This window comes from Esox lucius, chromosome 12, assembly GCF_011004845.1.
Source record: "Esox lucius isolate fEsoLuc1 chromosome 12, fEsoLuc1.pri, whole genome shotgun sequence".
Lineage (NCBI taxonomy): Eukaryota > Metazoa > Chordata > Actinopteri > Esociformes > Esocidae > Esox > Esox lucius.
Window position 1 is genome coordinate 8,729,532 of NC_047580.1, and position 22,392 is coordinate 8,751,923.

General features: G+C 44.8%; 1 protein-coding gene across 10 annotated transcripts in view; it reads right to left on the reverse strand.

The window, feature by feature from the left end:
- tmcc1a (transmembrane and coiled-coil domain family 1a) overlaps positions 1–19,723 on the reverse strand; it is a 57,653-nt gene extending 37,930 nt beyond the window's left edge. The window contains exons 1-4 of one of the 10 annotated variants that reach the window (XM_020051898.3): positions 19,637–19,723; positions 18,091–18,175; positions 11,395–11,442; positions 10,203–10,510 (exon numbers count right to left, since the gene is read on the reverse strand). In XM_020051898.3, coding sequence (XP_019907457.1) covers positions 10,203–10,510; positions 11,395–11,401 — 315 coding nt within the window. In that variant the 5' untranslated portion in view covers positions 11,402–11,442; positions 18,091–18,175; positions 19,637–19,723. The other 9 variants (XM_010895264.4, XM_010895263.4, XM_020051900.3 and 6 more) reach the window with 9 other exon arrangements.
- Positions 19,724–22,392: the final 2,669 nt, after the last annotated feature.

Genomic DNA, 22,392 nt, shown 5'->3' on the forward strand with positions numbered 1-22,392 from the left:
AGCTGGGCTACATTTACCTCAGTAAACAAAGATTTACAGACAATTTAGAGACCTAATCACAAACCCAACTTCTGAGGAAGTGGTGACTTTAAAAGATGACAAAATTGTGTTTATATATGAAATACATTTTCCGGTACTAAACATATGACAAAAGTAATTACTTGCAAAGGCTATCAACACTTTGTGTGTTTTTGAAAAGCAATGTTCATGTCAACAACTGAGCCTAATTCATCAAGCAGCCTATGCTTGAAGACTGGTATTAGCGGTGAGTTCTCAAACAGTAGGTCACTTGTAGGACAATTGAGGCTCCATGCCAGGTTTACCCATATCTAATGTCCATTGCGTTTTTAAATAGCATTGTTTTGACGCAATTTAATGGATTAAGGGTTAGCAGGATTGACAGAATACTCAATGTCCAAAACAGTCATTAGTGATAGCCTGACATAGCATTAGCACTGAGTGTTCTTGTCTTGTGAAATGTGGCTCCGCCTTTAAGGATCAGTTTCTATTTTGTTCGCTTGCATTCATCTTCCCCAGTGATAAATAGTCTAATTAACCCTGCGGCTCTCATCAGCTCCATCATCCACACCCCCTCGTATTCCACACGCCTAATAACATGGTCTGGTTTAACGTACATGAATATGCAGTATGTGGTATGTGCTTCTGAGAGAGGTGGGGAGAGGGGATGAGAGAGGCAGAACGAGAGCGAGGTGAAGAGTGTTACAGCCTAGAACAGCAAACCCTCTGTGCTACTTTATTCCCAGGCGAGGTGAATAGTGTTACAGCCTAGAACAGCAAACCCTCTGTGCTACTTTATTCCCAGGCGAGGTGAAGAATGTAAAAGCCTACTACAGCAAACCATCTGTGCTACTTTATTCCCAGGCGAGGTGAAGAATGTAAAAGCCTACTACAGCAAACCCTCAGTGCTACTTTATTCCCAGGCGAGGTGAAGAGTGTAACAGCCTAGAACAGGAAACCCTCTGTGCTACTTTATTCCCAGGCGAGGTGAAGAGTGTAACAGCCTAGAACAGCAAACCCTCTGTGCTACTTTATTCCCAGGTGAGGTGAAGAGTGTTACAGCCTAGAACAGCAAACCATCTGTGCTACTTTATACCCAGGCGAGGTAAAGAATGTTACAGCCTAGAACAGCAAACCCTCTGTGCTACTTTATTCCCAGGCGAGGTGAAGAGTGTAACAGCCTAGAAAAGCAAACCCTCTGTGCTACTTTATTCCCAGGTGAGGTGAAGAGTGTTACAGCCTAGAACAGCAAACCCTCTGTGCTACTTTATTCCCAGGTGAGGTGAAGAGTGTTACAGCCTAGAACAGCAAACCCTCTGTGCTACTTTATTCCCAGGTGAGGTGAAGAGTGTTACAGCCTAGAACAGCAAACCCTCTGTGCTACTTTATTCCCAGGTGAGGTGAAGAGTGTTACAGCCTAGAACAGCAAACCCAAGGTGTGTCTTGTAGAACTAACAGCACTGCAACTCCACCACAGGAAAGAGGAAACGGCAGTGTCTTTCTCACATAGACATCAGAGAGCGGATGACGAGGCACACACACTCAATTTATAACATCCTACAGCGAGTGTTCTCATCGGCGGCAAACGCTCTTTTAACCAGTTCATTAGCAAGTGATGAGTTTGAGAGCAGAGAATGATGAAGAACACAGATAATAGAACATGGTGCTGACCCACTTGAAATTCACTACAACGAAAGTGAAGAACCCATGATGAAACTCTGGCCATATGAACCTATGGCCATTTCCTCGTCTTGGGGTGGTTTTCTGCTGAAATTGGCAGCTGGCTCTGTTGCCAGTGACGTGTAAGGCAGGCATCTGTGAGCATCCAGCCGAGTTAAACCTGTTTGAATATCCCTCTGTTACTATGGAGACGGGCAATCAGTCCCTCTGTTTAAACCATGGGCTGAAAATGGAGGAAAGACAGGGAGAGGGGAGAAATGAATCCTGGGAGTTCTCAGGAATGACAGCGGGAGAAAGAAAGTAAGCTAGAGATTTAAGGGAGGAAGAAAGGTACCAGAATCCTGGTGGTTAGAGTATTTGGCTAGTAACCGAAGAGTGGCTAGTTTTGAATAACAGAGGGGAATTACCAGTCAAGGTGAAAGATGTGCCCTTGAGCAAGGCACTTTAATTGCCATAGAAAGATCACAGCTTGAGATGGGTTAGTGGAGAGGGGAGCTGCGACACAGTTTTGGCTTCACCAAAGATTATTTTCTAAGGTCCTGCGTAGTCAGATCAACTCAATAGCGCTGTATTAATTATTCTGGCTTCCAAAAAACATAGGTGACTACAGACGTTAACTCGACAAAAACCTTTGAAAGACTGCACTTCTCATTTACAACACATGCATGAATGGGCACTGGCCTGGTTTGTATGTTAACTACAGCTAATAAGCTAAAGAATCTGATGAACATTTGTCTGTATAAAAGGGGAATATACAAAAATCTCTGAATTAAATTAGCTTTCAGGAAAAACAGAGCAAGTACTATCTGAAGAGGAAGATGCCACTGTAAATTAGACTAAAGACAGAGGACCACATTAACAGTCTTAATCCAACATCAGTACTAGTGTTTGCTTTTGTAATCAATAACACCTGAATCAATAACACCTGAATCAATACACACTCCCAAAGACAAAACAAAGAGATATTGGAAAACCTAAACAGATATGCTGACAACATCTCACACTCTCATTCACTCACAAACACACACACTCTGCCAACTGAGTGCAACAGCAGCCCACAGGCAAATAGCAGACAAGGAAATATTTACACTTTCAGCAGAGAACTTCAGCGCTCTGAGAGAGAAGGCTCCGTTTGTTTGAGAACAAAAGAGAGAAAACAGGATGAGAGAGAAGAGAAATGAAGAGAAATAAAGAGAAATAAAGAGAAAAGGGGAAAATAAAAGATATAGTGTGGGCCGGGGGGGGGGGGGGGGGAATTAGGACTGAGCCTAAAAAAGAGATGTGGGAAGGGGAGATAGAAATCGACTCGATTAAAGGATGATGTGCATCTCACATTTTTTTATGAGAGCAATGTTCTGCAAAAACGACAAACCACAAGACCACGAAGCCTGCAGAGTCATCCGCCCTGACGACAGCCTTCATCCGCTACACGGAGGTGGGGCCACTGACGGTGGTCATGCCAGGGTGGGGGAACAAAAAAACAAACTTTAAATTCATCTCATATTCATCGGGAAACTAAAACAGAAGCAACATCCGTGCCGCCATTTGATTGCAGGTCCTGGTGAGACTGCTTTAATAAAAAAATATGAAACAACACACACCTGTCTGTCTGTACTGAATGTCAGTCATAAAGTTGACAATTCATGTCTGTGTGTGCACCTGTCATAAACACATATGAAGGTTAACAATGGCAGCTATACTTGTAGGGGAAATGTGATTTAACAGGGTGAAATGTTAAAACGCTTGGAGTTCCAGCCTCAATCACATTTAGGTCTCTGGACGCGGAGCAAATTGTTTAGTCCAATCAGGTGTGTTAGAACTGGGCTAGGACCAAACCAAGTCTGGCACTTAATGACCAGGTCCATTCAACCCACTCTACCTGCGTGACAGCGTTACACAAAACAATACCTAGCCTTTATTTCTGGACATCATGTTCTCTTCCTAATAAGAATAATAATAAACAGAAGAAAACAAGCCTGTGTTTGTATAACTAACATCTAAAATCTATGCGGGGGGGGGGGGGGTAACTTATTCCTTTCTGGGTATGACCACATACTACAAAAAGCTATTTCAGACAACACCACTGACACCTGTACATGGCGCAACTGGTAGACAACTGCACGGTCCCTCCAGGTTGGTTGGTTTGATCCCAGGGGGCACCTGCACATAAAATGTACGGCAATATTAAATCACTATTAGTTAAAGCATCAGCTAAACCTGTTGTAGATAGACATGCAGGAGGGTAGGTAGAGAAGTGGCCTAAGAGGGGGGGTTCCTAACCCCTCCGTCAATATTTTCTTCTGTCAGAGGGGCGAGCAGAGCAGACGTCTGAACCCCCCCGCCCAGCCTGATGGACTGACTGCTGTTAGAGCGAGACAGTAGCCTCAAGGTACGACTGGCTTTTCCTCTGCTCAATAATAGATGGTTACTCCCTCCCAGCCGGCTCCCGAAGGGACCCTTTCCCCCCAATCCACCCCTTCATCCCCCCACCCGTCCCTCGCTCCTCACACAGCTCAGGAGACCGGACCTGGAGAGCCAGCCTAGAATCCTCAGCTGCGTTGGGTGGCGTGTGTTTAGTGTGGTTGGTATGTGTTTAGTGTGGTTGGCGTGTGTTTAGTGTGGTTGGCGTGTGTTTAATGTGGTTGGCGTGTGTTTAATGTGGTTGGCGTGTGTTTAATGTGGTTGGCGTGTGTTTAATGTGGGTGGCGTGTGTTTAATGTGGGTGGCGTGTGTTTAATGTGGGTGGCGTGTGTTTAATGTGGGTGGCGTGTGTTTAGTGTGGTTGGCGTGTGTTTAGTGTGGTTGGCGTGTGTTTAGTGTGGGTGGCGTGTGTTTAATGTGGTTGGCGTGTGTTTAGTGTGGTTGGTGTGCATATTGTGTGGCTGGTGTGCATATTGTGTGGCTGGTGTGTGTTTTCTGTGAAGTGTGTCTTATGAGGTGTGTTGTGTGAGCTTGTGCCAGGCCCAAGATTCCCCCGATATAGATATATATAGACAATAGTCAATCAATGAATCGGCGCTGGACACATAGTAATCACTCCCACATGGTCAGACGACATCCACGCATCAGAAGGCTATTACCAAGGCCAATGCTATGGATGTGCAGACTTTATCTGATCACCCTGAGGTGGCACAATGTACCTGCTTGAACATGCACATTCAAAGGTGCAGCTTGTTTAAGACTGGCTCAAACTGAGATCCAGCATCTGTTGCACCTAACACAACAATCGCATGTTCCCTCAATCATTTTGCATTACATATTTTTGACCTGAGAAAATGTAGGATATAATCAACTTGTGGTTACAACTCCTTACAGAATATAAACCAGGAAATGAAACACCTGGACATATGGAGGAACGTGAAAAATCTGCTTTATATTGGAGACACCTGACGCACTTACATCATATACACCAGCCATCAGATATCAATTCAGAAGTTAATAGTGTTTGTATATGATTTATATGTATGTATACTGTATATCACACATACAGAATGTTTCATTTGATCTATTTTTATTGTTGTTATAAACACCGATCAGCCATAACATTATGACCACTGACAGGTGAAGTGAATAACACTGATAATCTCGTTATCAGGAAACCTGTCAGTGGGTGGGATATATTAGGCAGCAAGTGAACATTCTGTCCTCAATGTGTTAGAAGCTGGAATAATGGGCAAGCGTAAGGATATGAGCGACTCTGACAAGGGCCCAATTGTGATGGCTAGACGACTGGGTCAGAGCATCTCCAAAACTGCAGCCCTTGTGGGGTGTTCCCTGTCTACAGTGGTCAGTACCTATCAAAAGTGGTCCAAGGAAGGAAAAGAGGTGAAACGGCAACAGGGTCGTGGGCGGCCAAGGCTCATTAATGCACGTGGGGAGTGAAGGCTGGCCCGTGTGGTCCGATCCAACAAACAGGCTACTGTAGCTCAAATTGCTGAAAAAGTGAATGCAGGTACTGATGGAAAGCTGTCAGAACACACAGTGCGTCGCAGTTTGTTGTGTATGGGGCTGTGTAGCCGCAGACCAGTCAGGGTGCCCATACTGACCCCTGTCCACTGCTGAAAGCGCCTACAATGGGCATGTGAGCATCAGAACTGGACCACGGATCAATGGAAGAAGGTGGCCTGGGCCGATTAATCATGATTCCTCTTACATTATGTGGATGGCCGGGTGTGTGTGTGTGTTGCTTACCTGGACACATGGCACCAGGATATAGTGTGGATCACTTTTGCATTTGGCAACACTGACCTTGTCATTCTTGTTATTGAGTGAGAGATGGAAATAAATGTACGTTTAAAGTCTCTAGCAGACTGTATCAATAGCATCTTAATAGTAATGAGTGCTCACATTTAAAAACCAAAATCTAACCCCACTTGATTTACCAAGGATGTGGGTTTGATTCTCATGAGTCTTATAACACCAACTGAGCTACACAGGACCCAAATGAGACAGGACTAGGACAGGATGCAAAAGGGAGACATTTAGCAACACTATCTTTAATGGCTGAAGGTTTAGAGAGTGATTGACTACTTTTCTTCTATTCTTTAAGAAAAACATGTGGAAAATTCCTAACCACCAAACAACCTACTATCTCAGTATCCACTTCAAACAGACTCACATAACCCCAACAGACACGCCATGACGGGTGTCTTCACTAAATCCAAACCAAAAACAGATTTCATCTATTGGTCATTTACATGTAGAGCCACATCAACGCAGAATGCTCGGCCACAAGAGGTTATTCAGGCAGAAGGACAGTTCGTTTTTTAAAAGTATGATTCAAAAAATATATATATTACTGCGCCTATCCCTTCATAAATGTACTTTAAATGTCCTGTAACAAAATATAATATAAATATACAGAATAAAAAGATAAACAATACGTAAATAATATATTGGCTGTTTGTGTCTTGTTACTCAAATTTAAATATACAGAAAACATACATTTAGTGCATTTTAATTGAACGCAAGATATTCGATGGGATGTTGTCTACGACAGTCCTGTACTCTGTCGTGTGTTTGACATTCAGAGTCGTGGACAAGGAGCTAATGGAGGTAAAGGTAGATGCTAAAACTAAAGTAAATCTACAAGACACACTTGCTTTACACACGAAATACCACACCGACGGACACAATAGCAAACTTCTCCACCACCCAGCAGGCACTGCATTAGAAGCACTTACTCAACGGACTAATGGAAGGCTCTGTGTGGAGGTTGAGGTCACTGAACAGCCCAGCGGGGGTCGGTCAGCAGACTCACCTTAGAGTACTGCCTGCGTAGACTGAACCGCTGCACCATCGTGACTGACGGGTGGACTGAGGGTGCTTTCTGTTCCGCTCCACACACACCCAGGTCTTCTCAGTGGGAAAACACACATCCAGATCCAGAACCCCCACATAACCCACAGACCAGGCACACAGGCTGGAATCTACTTCACGCAAAAAGGAAATATACGCGTGAATGTGCGCGCGCACACACACACACACAGAAAACCACACGTGAATACACTCCTCGGTTTCCAAACGACTCTATTCCAAGCTGGTTCATCTAGTGAGCAAACAACCAGTGAAGAGAGGAGAGAAAGGGAGAGGTGAGGAGCAGGGAGCACCAACAGAGAGAGAGTTCTCATCTGGGCTGCCCTCTCCACACACCCAGCATGGCTTCAAGCCCTCCCTCCCTCTCCACACACCCAGCATGGCTTCAAGCCCTCCCTCCCTCGCCACACACCCTCCCTCTCTCACACCGATCCCTCCCTCATCTCTCTCTCTGCCTGCGCTCACTCCTCCCCTAGTCCATCTCTCTCTCTTATCTCTTCCCCTGTCTCTCTCGGTCCCTCTCACACATAAAAAGAATAAGACATACTCCCAAACCCGGTTTTTACACACACAGGCAGACAGACACACACGCACACACTGACTACATCTCCGTCACATTTACTGTACGAACAAAGGCAAGGTTGTCTCACGCTTCCTGTCAGTCAGCGCAGAGGCAGGACTTGGGGAGGGGCTGTCTGAATGTCTGTACTAGCCCTCTCCGGGGACCACAACAGTGGAGAATGAGAGAGAAAAGAGGATGAGAAATCAAAAGAGGGAGGAGCTGACAGAAAATGCAGTGAGGGGAGGAAGGCAGGAGATAGATTATAGGAGAGAGGTGGTATTTGGGTAGGGTGTGGCTTTAATCAGACCTATTGTGTGCAACGTGGAATGTTAAGCGCACACACATACACACACACACACACACACACACGCTTTACTCTTCAAGCCTCTTCAACAAGGCTGCACCACAATGGACCGTCAGACAACAAGAGGCCTGACCTCTGACCTGTTACAACTGGGGGGGCGGGGCAAGACCCCGCCAAGGTCACCCTGATCGTTCCCATGGAAACTACAGTATGGCATCGCACCATGCTGCTCACTGTGTGCTTGAGGGTTGCCACGACGACAGCTCAGGTGACCTGAATGACAGTGCTTTATTGGTTGAGGCACAGACGTGCATGTTTGCGTTTGTGAATAAGTAACAGTCTGCATCTAAACCTACCTTGTATATATTAAGGAGAATCCATAATTAACCAGGTGTTTCAAACCCTGAATGCTGATTGGCTGAAAGCTGACAGGTTTACAACAGGTTTCACATCACTTTATACTGATGAAATTCCGTCAGTAACCAGTTTAGTAGCAATGAGGCATATACATTTCCAATATACCGCGGCTAAGGGCAGAGTCCAGGCACCTTGTGATGCTTATACTGGCCATACAGCATGGCCCCGAGCCTTTTCACTTTCATAAACGGCCCTAGACAGGCCTGAAGGGAAATAAGGTTCTTAGAGGACATCCCAATATCATTCTCTCTCACTCCGCTGGCACTGCCTTGTATAGCAGCTTTCAGTCAACATACAGATGAATTGTCACTACAGTGTGAACGAACTGCTGGTTTCATCAACACTCAGTTCAGCACCACTACACAGAATACGTTATCTGATACCACCATCTGGTGGTGGTAAGGACACACCACATTACACATTACAGCTGCACTGCAAAGCTATGGTGTTCTCTGAACAAGAGCAGAGCACGGCTGAACAACAATATTACATACACACCAGAAAATTATTCTCCCCTCTGGCAGTTGCTCCTTGATACCAGCAGTTTTTTCTCTTTTGATGTCTTTCTTGGACACAAGAAATAGCCAAGTTGAATGACAAAATTATCTGCTGCCTGAACCAAATACAGCTGTTCACTAGATAAGGTCAAGTGAACACAAATTAGTTCTCTTCACACATATTTTAACAGAGAGGCAAGTTAACCAGGAGCTATAAAAAGAACAAAGTGCACTAGATAAGCAGGAGAATACCCTACGTATTACACCCTCCTCTGTAGCAAAGCTCCATCCTGTCAGACACAAGAGGTCTGTTCTCACACATTGTCCACTGGGCTCTGAGTGTGTGTGTGTGTGTGTGCGTGTATGTGGTGACAGCAGGGCATGGGACAAAATGCATCTATTACCACAGCTGGACAATCATCCCCTGCCTGAGAGAAGTTAATACAATCATTTGACCGGCTTTACAGATGAACACAAAACCCCACGTGGCAAAAATAACCTCCACATTTTGAGTGATGCAGCAAGTCAAGCATTTCCAGTTCCCCAAAGAATGACAGAAATTCTCATTAATTCTCTGAGCTTTTACGACTCAAAGAGCTCTTCTTGATGGATGTCGTTGCTGGGCAAAGTATGACTTCACTTGTCAGAAATCTCATTAATCTTCTGGATGTGACAGAAATGTGACACATTTAGAACATTCAGCCCTAGTTCTTCCTTCAGTGGTTAATTCCAGACATCTAATATTATATTCAAAAGAACTGCAAAGCAATTACAGTGGAACAATCCATTCTGACATTCTAAGAGGGGTGTTTGGATTTCTGGCAAGGATAATCCATATCTGACAGATGGCTAGATCCAGTTGTATTAAGGACAGTCCTTGACTAACCAGGACTTAGGAAAACCAGTTTCCAACTAAATCGAGTACACACACGTGGGCATATTTGACCTGAGCATGGATTAGCTATGCTCAGGAGTGCTGTAGGTCAGAAACACTATTACATATGGGGATGATGGCATCGCGTCAGACCGCAGAACTGGAGCAGCTTTAATTACATTTCAAAGTCAAATATTTCTCAGCATTTCTACAAAACTGTAGAACTACATGAGCCAAATAGCGAACGGGGCTCATCCACTTCTAGGCCGCAACTCCTAAAAGTAGGAATTACAGTGTATTTGAAATGTACTGTTGGTGTTTGAAGTCAACATTACCTGCTATGATTAAACTTATAAGGCAACATTTCTGCTGGGCGCTTTAATTGTATAGTACTTATTTGTAAACACTGGATTTACAGGGTTGGTTAAAGCTCTTGTCAATATATAAGCGGAGGTTCGTATGATCAGCCAGGACCAGTCAACGACAGGATTGCGTCACATCCCCACCCAAAAGGAGACAGCTGACGTCACTCACCCGGTCTGGCTCCTCCGATGACTGGTGCCCTGGCGACGGCGCAGCGTCGCCCAGCATTGCGTATCCCGGGTGGTAACCGGGGGAGGGGCTACTCGGCGTGGTGTTGTCCGTGGTGGAGGAGGAGCGCGGCCGGCCGGCATGCTGCTGGGTGTCGTGGGCAGGGCGGCGGTGGGGGGCCTGAGGGCTGCCTCTCGGAAGGGGCTCCCTGTCCCCTCCTGCCGCCCCGTTCCCCCCCGCCCCCTTGCTGCGCCGGCTCTGCAGGCTGGTCCCACGCCTCATGGTGCCCACCGGGCCGGTGCCCTGACCAGCTGGGGGGGCAAGGAGAGCACCAGACGGGGGGTCAGATTCGGCACAGGCCAAGGGGGCTCGGGCGGGGGCAGGGCAGTCCTCGGCGGGGGGGCCACCCACCGGGACCACGGAGGAGGACAGGGCAGAGCGGGAGAGGGGCAGGCGTTGGCGCTGCTGCTGGAACAGGTGCTTCAGACCCTGGCCCAGGGCCCCCACGCTCTCCCGGGCATTCTGGGTCATTTTGGAGAGGGTGTGGTGGTCCGAGGGAGAGGGGAACCTCCTAAAGCCCAAGTTGTGCAGCGTTCTACTCCCTCCCGACAACCCCGGGTGCTTGGCGCTACCCCCTTTCTGCATACAGGGGACAGGAGCGCCCTCTGGCGAGGTGTTTGTGTAGGGGGGCTGTTTGGTTGGGGCAGGAGGACAGTGCTCTCCCTCTGATAAGCATTCAAACTAGACTAAGTCATGTGTTTCTGTTTTCCTGTCAGCGGGGCAGGATGGGACGGGGCGGGACCGGAGTGGTCAAAGTCCCGCCGCAACCAATTGGAGTCCATAAAGGCGCATGCATCTGCCAATCATCTCAAAGATCATGCTGGTCTAGTGGTCTACCACAGAGAGAGGGAAAACGGATTAAGGGGGGTGGGGGGCGGCATAAATAAAGGACAGACAACAGATAGCACACAGGAACATCGTGATACTGCTTGAAGTTGCCCTTTGACTTGACCCTGGCCCAGATGTCAACTCCTACTGACACACATACACACACCACACACCCCCCCACACACACACACACACACACACACGCGCACACTTCCGTTTGTCAAATAAGCAAGGGGAAGAGGTACAACAAAGAGCAAATGATGCAGAGATGGAGAAATAAAATAGAGAAAGAAATAAAAAGACCCACCTACCATCAGCCCAAAGCTGCCTAGCCTGATTCAGTCTGCAAGACCAACTAGAGGGGGCAAAAGAGAGAGATAATATTATCCCAGGTTTATAAAGTATATATTTATACTATCTTTTCATTCAACATTTCAATTACATTTATTTCCTTTTTGAAAACTGTAACTAAAATGTTATTATTTATAGATTTTTATATCATTTTAATTTATTTAAATGTATTTCATTTACAACCCATAGGACCACTGGTTGTCCACAGATGGCGATCTCATCCACCACATTGACACAAGTCATCCAGGGGAAAGGGAATCAAGAGAATGCTGATTTTGTTCAAAACAAATATATTCCAAAAAAAACTTACCGAAACAGGATCAATTTTCATTGAAACAAAAATAAATCTAATATCTCCAAAGGCCATAATGTATATTTCTATGTGTAACATAGAACCCCATAATAAATCCCCTGTGAGTGAGTCATTCTCAGGCCAAGGGAAATGCTTCAGCTGTGGTGATCTTAATTACCGGACTGAAGAAGAACATTGACACCATTATAACAGACATACAAACACCAACATCAGCATTCTTCTCTCCTCAACCCCGCTAGGCCCCTCCAAGATGAGGAACTTACAAAACTGTCAAGCAACTAACCAACCACTCTGTGGATCGCTGAGACTGAACATAGTCAACGGAACGCTACAACGATATCCTTCAGGATACCTGTCAGGTACAGGAAAAGACTGACTGACTGACTGATTTGCCACCTTGGGGAAATCAATCTGATGGTAGCGTCTATCAATGTTTGAATGTATCCGACTGTGTGTCTGAGAGTGTACACGGGTCAATTACTGGATCCTCCGGGAGCTCATTTGGCATTAGTAAACACTTCTTTTTCTTGCAGCCGTAGTGTCTGGAGAGAAAGGCTTCCTGGAGAGAAGGGTTATCTTCAAAACAACACAAGCAGCAACACAAACAGACCTACGCCAATCCAAGGTAACCAACATGGTTTCCAGTAAAGCCGAGAAGCAAATGTCATGTCCTTAGACAGATCCCTGGAAAGAAGGCAGCCTGACAGAAATACAGTGGCTTCTCAGGAAAACAATTCCGGAAAATTCCAAGCTCTGGGGAGTGACGGCTAAACGTGCGAACCCAAAATCCTCCACTGAAATGTCATTAGAATCGACTCTACACACACACACACACACACTTATCTCTGCAAATGCAGCTGTGAAACGCTGGGGCCAAGTCACGGCCAGTTAGCACAATCAGCTGTTCAGTTTGACGCCGGGCCCAGTGACAAGATAGGTCAGCCCACAGCAACACTGGCACATTCATAGCATAACCATTGACCAACCCACTGCAGAACAAACGAGACCTCACCCAGAGGCACATGACTGGAGCGTCTGAGCGGGGTTTTGTTTTAGTCCGGCAGTGACACATCTGGTTTGAATAACTGTGACGGGCTCGATCAGCACAGCCGAAGTGGTTAGGATCAGGCCAGTGTGCGCCGGGGTGGAGATGGTAGTTAGAAAAACGGCCTGTCTGTGGGGCGCCGGCTTCCAGCGTACAACTCGCAGAAACGTCACGGCGTTGAGGAACACACAGTAACGGACACACGCGACCGGATAGAGTCTCAGCAAGTGCAGGGTTTTGTTTCAGCCCAGCAGCTCTGTCCACCTGCTTCGGGTGACGGTAAACCCAAATTGAGCATGATCAGTAGATTCAGTCGGGCAAGTTAGCATGGTAGAACGCCCGATACGCGACGTGTGGGTCTCTAGGCCCAGAGCTGGCCACCGGGCTAGTAGGGTATCAATGAAACTCAGCGCCGAAAAGCTGTGCGTAAGAGACTCAGGCAGCAACTCTCACAGCCAGTCATTCTCCTGTCGCTGGCCTGGCCCTGACACCATTACAAACACTGAGTGAAACACACTGAACCATTCACACCTTCAACGCCCAAATACTCTGAATGGTGTTTACACTCCATATGACTCACAAAGAAAGAAATCTCCAAGAATCTTAAATAATCAGAAGAGAGAGAGACAGGGAGAGAGCTATGTCCCGTCACTCCTTGATTGCAAGAGGTCTTACACGCACACTAAATCCCCTTCCAGTCGGCTTTAGAGGACAAAGCTCCATTGTATGGTGGCGAGGGTGTGCAGTACGCAGTCAGAAAGCATCATTTCATAAGGCAACGCCGTCGGAAAGCTTTGGACATTAATGTGCTCATGAAGCAATAACTAAACCAAATGAATCAGCCACTTTGCCAGATGGACCGATGAGTGACACGACTGTTCTGGTCTGACACACGAAACCTTAGAACAGGCACTGCTGGAATCACAGGCGGATTCGGCACGGAGTAGAGAGACCACAGCCGAACCGAGACCGTCCAGGGGTCGGACGCAGGGGCCCCACCCGGACGTGGGCTAAAGCCGGCGCTAAAGCGCAGCGCGGTTCAACAAAACAGGTGTCAGAGAGGCGGCTTTGGGGCATTGGCACGGCAGCAACGATGAGTCAGCTCATTTCTCTGAAGCATTGCAGCTGCAGATCAGTAAAAGGTGAGCGGGCATTGAGCACAAGGACAATGACCCTTCTGGAAGCCCCTGCCACGCGCACACACAATGTTAGCTTCACAGGCACAGATTAAGCCTAGTCAAGGGACACATTTTTTTTTTTTAAATCCCACACGCTGATTTTTTTGCAGCCAGGACCCTTCTTAATGACTCTAGGTGGTCACAATCTGTCTACTTGGTCCTGTACATCTGCCAGGACGGTGTTCCCATCACGGTTGTTAACAACATTGTCTCGGCCAGATGATTTATACAGATGGAGACCGGTCTAGCTTGATTACTATACAGACGAACAGACATCTCACAGATAGCCTGCCTCTAACAGAAGTAATACATTCAACTGAATATTATGAAAGAAATGAAAATGAATGAAGAAAAAAAAAAAAGGATGAATCACTGCTAGTTACTTGGTTACATTTCACTTAATGTCAAATCAAGGGTTTGGTTATTCCAGTAGACAGGCTGGCCACATTTTTGGTTTGTTTTCCTTTCGTTGGTCAATCTGGACCCTGACTGGTGGCATTGAGGCGCAAATATTGTTGGTCATTGTTGAACATATAGGTTCACTCCCCAGCAGACGGAAACAGGCCTTTACAGTACCATAGGAGCTGGGAGGTGACATGGAACAGGCAGCTCTTTGTTCCGCTCAGAGCCACACACAGAGCCTCACACAGAGCCTCACACAGAGCCTCACACAACCCTATCTCTGGCCTTTGTGCTCGGGCTCTGTCACTGACACACACATCAATAACTGAGGAATTAGGCCAGAGAGTTCTGGCAGTGCTACTGTTCATGGATAGAGGGAGAGTGAGAGTGTGTACTCACTAGCCAATAACGGAGCAGATCTCATTCTGCCACCCCATGACAGCACAGGAAACAGGAACAATCCCTATTGTATCTGTTTACATTGTCTGGGTGTGTGTGTGTGTAAAGAAAGGAGAGTACACCATACAGAAAGCAAGGCAAGAGAAACTGAACGTTTGGTATCATTGCTATAAGTGCCATCTGTGTGTGGATGTGTGTGTGTGGATGTGTGTGTGTGGATGTGTGTGTGTGTGTCAGTGTCACTACCCTCATTTCACAGTGGGTCTAACTTCTGAAAAGCTGGAGTCAGAGCTATACTCCATTACGAACAAATTCTTGTCTCAAAAGCACGTTAATACACGTGAATGATGAAAGGTACAGGCCTGGCCTCTATCCTCCTGAGGACACCAGGTGGGACGCCCTCTACTAACACACCAAACCTACAGGGAGCCAGCTCCTCCCCTTACCGGGAACAAGAACAACTGGAAACACTCATGTTGACAACGCACGGACACACACACTCACTCCCTGGAGAAAACAGGTGCAATGGGGAACCGGCAGTGCTTCATTCTTATGGGACACTACCCACCCAAACCCAGGTTGAGATTTAGGATCCAATGTCAGCCTGCTGTAGTTCTCACCAAACACACCCAACAGTTGTTAGCGAAAGGGAATCAACAACACCCTTTGGATTCCTTGAAGAAAGAGACGTAAGCGCATGTGTGTGCTCAATAATGGCAGAAAGACAAAACAACACCCGCGATGTCGCGTGGCTATTTTACTGACTGTCTATTTTGTACCAGGCGCCGGTATGGAGGTGGTAGCCACAACACACTAGTGGTTAGATAATGGTCTGTTATGTCATTCCACGTCCAACTACTTCTCAACGTCTCTTCAATGTTGAAACGTGCACATCCAGCACAAGAGTCAGGACAGGAACCAGGACACTCTTGACCTACCGCTCGTTTGATGTAAAGCACAACACCCACACACCCACACACCCACACACCCACACACCCACACACCCACACACACACCCCTGCGCGGTTCCAATGCCTGGTATCCAGGGGAGCGTTAAGCATCGTTTAAGGAACACCAGGGCGTCACTGATAACTGCTGCAGTGGGCATGCATTATTCAATAGGGTTAAAACAATGTACACTGAGCCCTGTTAAACAAAGGGTTTGAAACACAGTGCTTCCCAGTCAGAAGAGCAAGGGCTCTACTTTATGTGAAGACCAGCAGGTTAGTCACACTCCTCACTTCAAGCCACCGTCCTTTAGACCCTCACACTTAATTGAAATAACCCCACAGACAGCCAGCCGGTCAGAGCAGTCCAAACCCAGAACATCTGACTCACCAGTCAACCAAAACCCTCCCCGGAACAGCACATTACATAACAAAGTACCAGTTCTGGAGCATACATGAAGTCATCTTAACTAGAGCGAGCTCTACAGACACACCTAAATCTCCCACTGACATCAGTACCTAATTTAAGTCGGGGTTGTATCCACACTGCAAGTTATGGTCCAGCCCAATAGGGGAGGAGTCTAGGAATAACACCGATACAGATCTGTCATGATGGACCGTAGGAACCACATCAACCGGTGGTAGGCAGAGGTTAGCATGCCACCTGTTGCCCTTAGAAACCACATTCTGTCACCAGAAGGAATCCATCTCACCACGCACTGACAGCAGCTGCTATAGGCGACATAAGGATCTCTCGTCCTAATGACATAAGATATTTTAACCACAGACTTTACCGTCTGGACATTCAAAAGTTTATTAGTCTTGCTCATTGGCTTTGCACTGCTGAAACTAAAGTCCATTCAACCGAAGGCCAAGCAAACCCAGTCTAAGTAAGCTGCATTTACTCACAAGGAACTACGAGAAGAGGGGGGAAATATTATTTCAATTTACATGTGCACAAATTGACCACAAGTAAACCCATAAAGAGATTTAAGTCGAAAAATAACAATTTCAACATTGTGACAGAATCCCATAGGATACAAATATATGTTTACAATCGGGGAGGTAATCCTTTGGAAGAGATCTCCTTAATACACATTTTGCACGGCATTACAGCCTGGATGGGGCTAAAATAAGTGTGGGTTAAGGCCCCCATGTAGACATCTCGGGACTGTGTGAAGGTGACAAAATGTTGTCCTTTATGAAAGGATTGCATAAGAGTTACCAAAGTGTGCCAATTTTTCTTTTGTCGCGTGACAAACTGACACGGTTCTGTTCTGAACAGATGAATGTTTCCTCTCAAAGAGACACCCCTTCCTCTCCAGCTCAGTCACACACAGCTGGTCACGGCCAGGGACCTTTGGCAAAGAAAGACAGTCGAATCACTCTGGAAATGACGCACGTCCATGCAAATTTAACTGGATCCAAGTGAACTGAACTGATGAGTGACTATAAAAGGTTCTGGAGGCTCTTTGTAAGAACGCGAAAAAACTTGAAAAAAAGGGTTGAAAAAAGTAACAGGCCTAAACATATAAGAGAATTGTGTATTTAGTCATCTTGTGTTTCACAAGATGTTTTCGGACTTGGAAGTGAAGATGTGAGGAAACGTGACACTTTAAACAACGGCAACGTATCTGTTCCGGATCTAACCGGATCCCACCCCTCTTCCATCGTAATCCACACGCTGAAAGGTCAGGGATTTAAATGAGCAACCCTCCATTATTGGTCAGAAGCTCTAACCACCGAACTGTCTCCCACTCCGCTAACTGCAGTTTTTATGAATACAGTCACACACCAACGTCAACATTGACATTTTCCCCCCTATATCTGAACCACACGCTAGTGCTGCTGTTGTGTAAGAGGCAAGCTCTGTGTACACACGCTCCATTAATCTGGCCAGATGACAGCCTGGTAAATGCAACAACACTGAGGCGGAACACACTCACACAGCCATAAGGACAGTCCACGGTCGGAGCACATCAGATCACAGGTCCCCAGGCTAGCATGGGCGGAAAAGCAGAGCACACACACAGAGATACATACCGACCACGTTCCCAGTACCCAGCAGCACCAGGCCAGGGAGACACAATGTGATAGGAGCAGAGCAGGGAGTCTGAGCAGCCCAGTGAGACATGAATGGCTGTGTCTAATGCGGCCAGAAGGGGCAGAAATGCTCTCAGCCACTTAAACAAGTGTATCCAAACAGATAGTGCTGTACTGATCATTTACGCCCACTTCTGCCTGTGGTGGGTACAGCCATGTGCGTGTAAAGGATACAGAGAAAGCGAGAGGGAGAGAGAGAGAGAGAGGTGTGAGAGAAAGAGAGAGACACAAATATGGCTTGAAAATATGGCGATCAAATACAAACCTCAAGTTCAAATCATCATGGGCGCGTGTTTTCTTCCTTCTTTGTGGAGCAGAACGAGAACAGCTGCACCCAACCCACAGGTCCTCTTGTAAAATACAGAAGGAAAAGAAATACATTCAATAATCCTGTAAATAATTCCACACTGTCCCTCCTTCTTGCACTAAGAGACATGCCAGCAATGTCACCCACATAAACACTAGTTTCATAGTTGTGTCTAACAAATTACTTTTTGAAATGAGTACACTGGGCATTTAACACAAATACACTATACAAATTCACAAATACACTATAGTGGACAACAATAGCTAGTTGTCATGATGTGTTGCAGCTCAATCCAGGGCATGCAGCTATCTGTAGACTGTGTGACGAGGTAAGTAAAAAAAAAAGTAACATAATTACATAACTAATTTTTTGAAAGAATTTCCTAAAGAAGCCGAATAACTTTAATTATTTTAACAAAATAGCAATTACATGCGAAAACACACATTGAGTGTAATATTTTAGGCTACGAACAAATTTGTAGTCTGCAGTAGATATCAGTCTGTAGTTTATATTTTTGGCATGTGAAATTATTAAAACGTTATAATGTGGATTATAATCTAGGATTCGTTTCATGATGCCACAATAATTGTATACCCGTAGTGTCAATGGGAAATGTTACTCCTGTATTTGCCTACAAGTGTTACAAATGTACATCATCAGCATGCACCAAAAGCTAGCCTAATAATGGACAGGCTGTCAATAAACTAGAAGTTTAAATAGAGCTAGTATACGAAGGGACAATCTGTATCACTCAAACAGACACCGATTGACAGGTCTAAAGTACTATTGGATTGTGTAATTATAAACCCCATTATGAAAGGTTTTGTTAAAAAAAAAAAACATTTATGTTAAATATTTTTTATATCGCACTATGACGAGAACAACAACTGTCACACAACGCAGTTACATCATATTTAGAGATGATAACTTTGGCAGTAAATGGGACTTACATGGGCGATGAGAAAAACTGTTACGGCCGACAAACGTCGTCTACCCCTCATCTAATCTAATCGGCCACTCTCCCATACTGACGTCGAATGCGCGTTTCAAACAGAGTGTACTCTACCACTGCGGCGGTCGGGTGGAAGGCACGGGCATGGCCGGACCAAACCATTTTTAGTTAATTTAGGGGAGTTCCCTTCAAAATATGCAGATAGAAGTGATGGGACGTTCGATTCTTTTTATTCACTCAGATCTTGTGTTGTTCAGTAAAAAGAATGAATCTTTCGAGTCATTTCCTTTATTTGTGTCAGTAACGCCCGGTCAGAGAACGTCGTCAGACACCCCCGTTGGTGAACGACACATTGCTCATCGTTCAAACGCAAGATTAAATTGAACTACAGACAACAGTCGTTCAAAATTATTTTTTACCTTATGCAACTGCTCGATAGTAGGTTCTATAAATCGGTGTATATTATATTATTCAATAATCAATACATTGCATTAATTACCGTCCAAATATCACTCTTAAACATGCATTTTAAGAGTCAATGCTATTTCTCACCTCGCACGTGAGTCAAATGTATTGGTGAAAGGCTGCTTTGGAGAACAGCGTATGAATCCTGCAGCGATATTTATTAGAATTCTGCTGCCAGCGGGTCGGATGAACGAAACAATTTAACGAGTCGTTTCGAGTCTTTAATTTAAGCAAAACCTGCTTGATTTGATTATTTTAATATGTCTATCATTGTAATCAATAATCAACGAATTATCTGCATGCATTATTTTACCCTGTTTACAACTGTCAGTTACAATCACGTGTTCTTATTCTCAATCAGCCGTAGGTCGGAGCAGTGAGCTAGAGGACTGCACATAAAAACAATGATCATGTAAAAAATCGCTGCCAGCGGTTTGAAAGAACGATACAGTTGAACGAGTAAGTGAAAATGACTCGTTACTCTTAAGTCAGTAAAAAGAATCGTTTGCGAACTAGAAATCTCTATACCGTATGAGCGCGGTTCGCGCACAGACATCTAGGTAAATTACTTACATAATTAGTAATTGACTCGAATAAACTAAATATGTTCTACTATTGTGGCATTTTTTAAAATACTTTTTTCATAGTATACTAAACTAGAGAAAAGCTTTAGAACTACTGGTCATGCCTAGTTAAGTGGAAGCAATAGCCACACTGACTGACTACAAGAGATTATCTGACCAGAATCCTTCATAAATATTTTTTTTTATTTGTAGGTTGCTCTGTATGTCATAACACTTGCACAATGCCCACGTTTAGAACAATCTGTCAGGTAAAAGTTATTAAAAAAAAAAAATTTCAAAATTTGGTTTCAGGAATCTTATGAACATTTTATGGCTACATGCCAGAGTGGTGACATGACAATTTTTGTATTTTAATGTACCATCAAACCTGGAAAGGATTTTATTTTATTCACATCACAACTATCCAAAGTCTTCACACTCATTCCCAGAGCATAGAACTCATGGTGACATTTTTCTCTACAAAAGAACCAGTAAATAGGACCCTAAAGTGTACGGCTCCTCTCTTGAAAGAAATTCCATCTTTGTAACTATGGCAACGTAGATCTTTTGTACAGTACATTGCTCTGTGTTAAAAACCTGTTGTGGTCCCACTACCAACCCCTCCTGTCTGGAGTGGTTTTTACTGCATTCCACCCTAGGTGTGGGAGAACCCTGGGGAAAGTGGACCTATTCAGACTAAAAACAATTTGTTTAAGTGTAAAATGGTAGATTTTATAATTACACTGTTATAATTACAGTTCCCAGGTTTGTATGTTGGCTGTACCTCCACATATAACTTGAATTTGCATAAAAGCTCTGGGCAAACATACACACACACTCAAAATCATTGACAGCAATAACCTGGTACTAAACTCTCTAATTACTATATCAAGACTGCAAAATGAATTCTTGACAGTTTCTGTAGTGAGAATGTTTTTTTCTCTCTAAACAGTAGAGGGCAGCGTGGGAATGAAGATGAGTTGCACGTCTAAACCATATGGCAGGTTCCTCCCCAGGACAAAATGAACTCAGGATTTTCCTTAATAGGTTTCAGTCTCTCATCACTTTCTTTCATATTACAATGCACAGGAGACTGAATATGATATTATGAAATTAATGTATGAATTAATGCTCAACTACAGAAGTGTACATGTAATACCAACGACACCCAACAGAGGGCAACATTTTTAAAGATATACAGCTGATGTCAGCGTCCCCTCCCAAATCACAAGAGGAGTAAAAATGACTTCCTGATGCTTCAGATTAATAAAGTTAGGTAAAGAAATAATTGGTTATGTTATTTTGGCTGTTTACCAAAATGTATTCAAGTTACAGTTAAATGAATATGAGCTAAAGTGTAGACTCTCAGCTTTAATTTGAGGGTGTTCACATCCAAATTGTATGGTTTAGGAATTACAGCTCTTTAATAAAGCCCCCTCTTTTTCAAGGGACCAAAAGTAATTGGACTATTCACTCAAAAGCTGTCTCTATTATTTCTTCATCAATTAAGCAGGTAAAAGGTCTGGAGTTTATTCCAGATGTGGCATTCACATTAGGAAGCTGTTGCTGTGAACCCACAACACAAAGGAGCTCTCAATGCAAGTGAAAAAGACCATCCTTAGGCTGCAAAAACAAAATCCATCAGAGAGATAGCAGGGACATTAGGAGTGGCCAAATCAATAGTTGGGTACATTCTGAGAAAAAAGTACGCACTGGTGAGCTATGCAACACAAAAAGGCCTGTATGTCCATGGAAGCCAATAGTGGTGGATGATCTTAGAATCCTTTCCATGGTAAAGAAAAACCCCTTCACAACATCCAGGCAAGTGAAAAACACTCTCCAGGCGGTAAGCATATCATTATCCAAGTCTACGATAAAGAGAAGATGCCACCAGAGCAAATACAGAGAATTAATTGATGGTTTATTGATTGATGTGACAGAAGACAGAAGCAGCCAGATTAATTTTGAAGTGTATAGGGATATATTTTTCGTCTCACATTCAGCCAAATTTAGCTAATTTGATTTAATGGTGCCTAACTTTACAGGACAATGACACAAAACATAATGCGAAAGCAACCCAGGAGTGGAATATTCTGCAATGGCAAAAGTCAATCAATTGATCTCAACCAGATTGAGCATGCATTTCACTTGCTGAAACAAAACTTAAGGTAGAAAGAAACATGAACAAACAACAACTGAAGACAGCTGCAGTAAAGGCCTGGCAAAGCACCACAAAGGAAGAAACCCAACATTTGGTGATGTCCATGCGTTCCAGACTTC